The sequence below is a fragment of the Ptychodera flava genome, chromosome 5 (assembly GCF_041260155.1).
Source record: "Ptychodera flava strain L36383 chromosome 5, AS_Pfla_20210202, whole genome shotgun sequence".
In the NCBI taxonomy this organism is placed as follows: domain Eukaryota; kingdom Metazoa; phylum Hemichordata; class Enteropneusta; family Ptychoderidae; genus Ptychodera; species Ptychodera flava.
The window spans coordinates 17,662,958-17,668,469 of NC_091932.1; the positions used below are offsets into that span (position 1 = coordinate 17,662,958).

General features: G+C 40.8%; 1 protein-coding gene across 1 annotated transcript; it reads right to left on the reverse strand.

The window, feature by feature from the left end:
• Positions 1-3,284: 3,284 nt before the first annotated feature.
• On the reverse strand, positions 3,285-4,850 carry LOC139132736 (E3 ubiquitin-protein ligase TRIM71-like). The gene is made up of 2 exons (XM_070699004.1): positions 4,413-4,850; positions 3,285-3,944 (listed from the first exon to the last, which is right to left on the reverse strand). The coding sequence occupies exons 1-2, from the start codon at positions 4,848-4,850 to the stop codon at positions 3,285-3,287; spliced, it is 1,098 nt and encodes a 365-aa protein (XP_070555105.1).
• Between the last annotated feature and the right edge of the window lie 662 nt (positions 4,851-5,512).

Genomic DNA, 5,512 nt, shown 5'->3' on the forward strand with positions numbered 1-5,512 from the left:
TAAGCTTATTATTGAGTTTTTCTCAGTTTTCTCTGTCACTGTCAGTCCCTCTCCTTTTCTTCATGCTCTGACTGATCGTAGTAAATAAAATAAATGACTATATAGCCTAACCTATAGCCTCTTGACTCTTTATTTATTTTACACCCCATTACAAGGACGTTTATCTCTCATATACACATCTTGTAATTAATTAGTCAACACACTAATTATGCTAATCCGGGACTTATCAAGGGTTGGTCAACATTGCAAAGACAGAGAGGAGTAACCTTTCCTATCTTTCGCGATGTTGACCAACCCGTAAAATCCCTGATAAGTCCACGGATTAGCATAATTAGTTGTGTTGACTAATTAATTACAACATGTGTGTATGAGAGATATACGTCCTTGTAATGGGGTGTAAAATAAATAAAGAGTCACAGAGGCTAGGTTAGGTTATATAACCATTTATTTTATTTACTCCGATCAGTCAGAGCATGAAGAAAAGGAGAGAAAATGATAGAGAAAACAGTGAGAAAAACTCAGTAATAGTTTTTGGGCCGCCTGTGCCACCGATGAAGTTTTGACGTTCCTGATGTCTTTGCAGACTACAGGGATGTTGACCATGGACGTTCTCTGTACGAATCGGTATACAGGCGCGTTCATTTAGATGTATTGTGTAAGCAAAGATAAACTCAAATATTTCGACAAATAAATTTCCAATATTACTGTGGTTTGCTTTTAACTGTTGCCAATACACGGACTTGACATGCTGTCTAAATTGAAGAGTAGCGAACTCGACTAGGCGTTAACCTCTAATTAACCTCTAAACGGTAATATCAAGTCGACCGCAAATAAATCAACTCAGCGAAATTTGAAACATTAATTGTCTGGAAGGTCGTTATTCGAAGTGAAAACAACACCACACATCCCCACGCATTCCTCTAACTGTTGTAAACGTTGTTTATGCCGATCTGGTGGCGGTGTTTTGAGTACGTCTGACCTCGTTCCTGACAATGTTATAACTTTCGCAGAGTTCATTAATTTGTAATCGACTGATACTAACGCCAAGACGATAATAATTACACCTGGCAGAGTTGGCAACTCAGCAATTTAGACAGCTTGTTTAGTTTCCATATTGCAAATTGTTCAACTCAAACCACTGTAAACTAGAGTAAGATCTCAAATTTACGGAAATAGCCCATGTTGAATATGTTTGCCATCTAGGACAATCAAGAATGATATCAAAATTGAATAAGACAGTATTTTCTTATCGATTGTCCACGACTTAATTATAAAATCTTGGCTTACACTGCATGTAAGAACTGCAGGTCGATCTTTGTGCAAGGTCTATAAGTATACAACTATCTCTCTGCGTAAACATTGTACCTATTGTTAAAAAAAGAAGCGTAGAAACGCTAACAATTTTACAATAAGGTAGTACGCCTCAACTCGAAGACCCTCGACTTTTGCTGAAACTTTCCTCAGGCAAAGATTAACCACCCGCTTTCGAGATCAATAATAAAAATCAGCGGTCACCATACAAAATTTGGCACTATTTAAAGACACTTGAAATTCAAAATGGCCGCCATCCCTGTGTTAACTTCATGGGAAAAATCAGTATTTCGAGTAAAAATATTGAAAATTGCCAAAAAATCATTTTAAAGTCGTTCTTTTCTATATACACAGATTTATTTTACTAAAGTTTGTATTCTTATAAAGTGCAGTGTCTACGCTTTCCAAAAATGTAAGTTATTTGATATTTCGTTCTATAGTGTACTTAATCTAAGAGACGATATAGTAACCCTAATACCCTCACCCATTTTTCGCCATTTCGAGCGGTATATGCAAATCAAAAACCACCCCAGAGAGGAAGCGCATGCCAAAATATACAATTTTTCTTGTTCTGTAGTAGAGAACCAGAAAAAATACCCATGTAGTAGGTTTACGGGGGATGCAAGGTGACCCCTCAGGCCTACAGACTACAAAGCCAATACTAAAAAGATTGTTATTTTCTGAGCATATGATTCTAAAACATTACATTTACGTTGATGGTGTTGCTTCAACCGTACAATTGATATCAATTTAAGATATATACAATAATTCATGCAATTATAAACATCAATGCAGCTCTTGATCTACAATTAATATACATATCGAAATTAATATTAATAACAAAACCTTTATTTTAGAAAACCTTTATTTGAAAATCTCATGTCATTCATTGAGTTGTAGATGGTCAAGACGCAATTGACGCCTCTCAGCTCATTTGACGCCAGTTATGTGCGTGTCTGCTTCCTATGCAAATCAAATTATAATTGAAATCCTACTGTTTTAGTGAATAATATCCCAGTCGATGTTGTGTCCACTGGGTGCATTAATTCAGGATTACTCTACCCCAATCATATTAACCTTTGTATGAGTAAGTTACATTAAGGTAGAACGCACCTCGGGGACAGACATTCGGACTCTCAAACTTTTACAATTCTCTTCTGATATACCACATGTGGGGGTTCATTTTAAAGCTCTGGGTGAAAGAAAACTTTTCATCGGCTTAATTTTTCGAAAATCGAAAAAAATTTTTTTTTCACATGGCGGCCATTTTGAATTTCTAATGTCGGTAAATCTTGGGTAATTTGTTTCTGTAGTACCAAAATTTGCATGGTGACCCCCTGTTTTTATTCTTGATTTTGAAAGAGAATGATTGAAAGATTCCTTGAGGAAAGTTAGAGTAAAAGTTTAAGTCTTTCACTTTCGAGGTGCATACTACCTTAACACAATTCACATTGGTGCACAGTCCATCCACTGAGTGGAGGGACTGTGGTTTATTGCACAGCAATCTTTGATATCTCACTCATAGTTAGCACTCTTCCTTCACAGCACGAAAACAAAGACGCAGTCGTTGCCTGTGTCAGACACGAGTAACCTTTTAGGCACATCCGCGGTTATGGCAATACTCTCGGGGATTAGTAGACCATCTTCTTTTCTGTCGACGCGGGACTTGAATCTTCCACCGGAGTCAAATTTCTGGACGCGGGGACAATAGTCACTGATGTAAAGGTACCTGTCTGAGTCAAGGCAAACATCGAACGGGTACCAAAGCTGACCATCTTCTTGTCCCTTGATTCCGAATTTGTATAGGAACTGATCATCAGCATTAAATACCTGGATGCGGTGGTTCTCGAAATCTGCCACAAAAAGTATGCCTTGCTTATCTATGGCCATCCGCGAGGGGCCTTTAAATTCACCATGCTCTTCACCATATTTTCCGAAGGACTCGACGTACTTGCCTAGCTGTGTGTATTTCCTTATGCAGTGTTCCTCCTTGCTTGTGTCGCCAGTACCTTGCCATCCCAGTCTGTCACGAAGACAGCTCCATCCAGCGGGCTGATGGCGATGCCTCTTGGGTACTTCAGCTCAGTCTCTCCGAAGCAACTGAGCCATTGCCCGTTCTCGTCACTGACTACAACCTGAGTATTCTTCGCGTCTGTCACGAAGTACCTGCCGTCCTTAGATACCGCAATGTCCGTCGGTTGAAATTCAACCTGGATATCATCATACTCAAACATTTTCTTCCAATTTCCATCGACGTCAAGAATTTGTATTCTTGTGTTCTTTGGATCGACGACCGCAACGTCGCCGTCGTTGGTCAATGTGAGACCAGCGGGGCCATTGAATTCACCAACATCATTCCCCTTCATTCCTAACAACTTTACCAAACCCTTGATGACGAGAATGTCAAAGGGGGACCCTGGAATTTCCTGATAGTCTACCAACACTATCACTTGATACACACCAGCATGCTTTCCGCATACAGTTACAGTGTGTGTGCAATCTCCGTTGTCAACGACATCAAGAGTTCGCTTTGCTCCGTCCGGTCTTCTCAATTTCACTGTCACCGGTCTTCGTGGAACGACGGGTCTTCCAAGCGATCCGCCGTTGTAATGAGCAAATCCACACTTTCTCCTCTCAGCAGACGCCGGGGAATACCGTCAACGGTACACCTCTTTGCCAACGCATCACCCCTCACAACTCCCATCATTCCACGCTCGGAGACTTTTTCGTAAGGAAGGAAGTCACAGTGTCATTCTCAACGTTTGGTTGGATTTCAAGGGCAACTAATTCTTCAAGGTGCCTCGTCATACTGTGCTCTGTGGACACTATAACAGCAGGCGTTCTTGGGATATCAGTGTTTCAATGAAACAGCATGTGTTAACAAGCTTTCCGTACGTTAACTGCAGATTATCAAAATCGCCTTTCAAGCATTCGGAGCGTGCACGATAGCCCGTTCTTAATTTTTCGACGACTTTCTGTTTTTCCTGTTCCAACTGAGTGCGGCAAGCCTTTTCTCGCGTTGTGACTTTCGCACCAGCTTCTGTGTATTGATCTTTCAACTTTTGCAAGTACGTTTCGACGAGACCGCATTTATTGCTTACCTCTTGTGCTTTGTCTCTCAATATCGCTATCATTTTGGTGAGTTTCTTACAACATTCTGCTGATACTTCCATAAGGCACCGGCAGCTGTGCTTTGGACTGGGGTGGTCAATTACTGTGCATTCCACACAGATGGGGATCTTGCACTTGTCACAGTAGAACCTCAGCTCCTGTTTCTGATGGGTTTTGCAATAATCAGGTCTTTTATAATTTTGAGAACCTTTCCCCTTCTCTGATTCGTAATTCTCCACTGAGAGAACGTGATGGTCCTTTAAACTCTCTAGTTTGTGGACCTTTCGACCACAGTCGTCGCAGAAATATTGAGGGCATTCTAAGCAGAATGTGGTTGCCGACGATTCCTCACAAAATTCGCACTTAGTTTCCTGCCCCTGCGAAACTTCCTGTTCCTCCTTCTGCACGATATCCAGGACTGAGTCCATGAAGAAGCCTTTGTAATATTTTTAACCTCGCGTTCGAAAGCGAAAACTTTCACTGACAAACAGAGCACAGATGACATTCAATTTTCTGTTCAAGTTTCCCAAGGTATTGCTGACAAAAAGATTGACGGCATGGTAGCGTTTTTGAATTACGAAAAGTTCCAGGCAGACCCAAAAAGTAATGTCTCCACGATTTCGTTAAGTATTTCTCCAGGTCTCCTTTGAAGGGAGGCCATGCCAGTCTCAATGCATCTGCATTCGGACAGACCACTGCGACTTCCGCTCGTTGCCGTTATTAACTCGACTTGTGCACGTCATCTCGAATTCAGCGGTAATTTCTCGTTTCGGAACAATTACTCCATGTCACATGAATTTATATTACGATGGGAAAGTCGAATACGTATGCAAAAACGCCTACAGCATATGTATTGGGCTGGGAGGGGGGTAACAAAGGAACCGCGTACAAACAAAGCACGGAAGTTTAGCTCAACATCTCTTTATCAAATAACAACACCACTTATAAAACCGAAACATATGCGAGTGCTTCAACAATGGACAATAAAATAACCACGCTCCTATTTTTTTCTTTCATGTATTTTTCTTTATACATTCCTTGTTCGATTGCAGTCGCCTTTGCTACTCAGAGCTTTGGAAACATTTTGTCA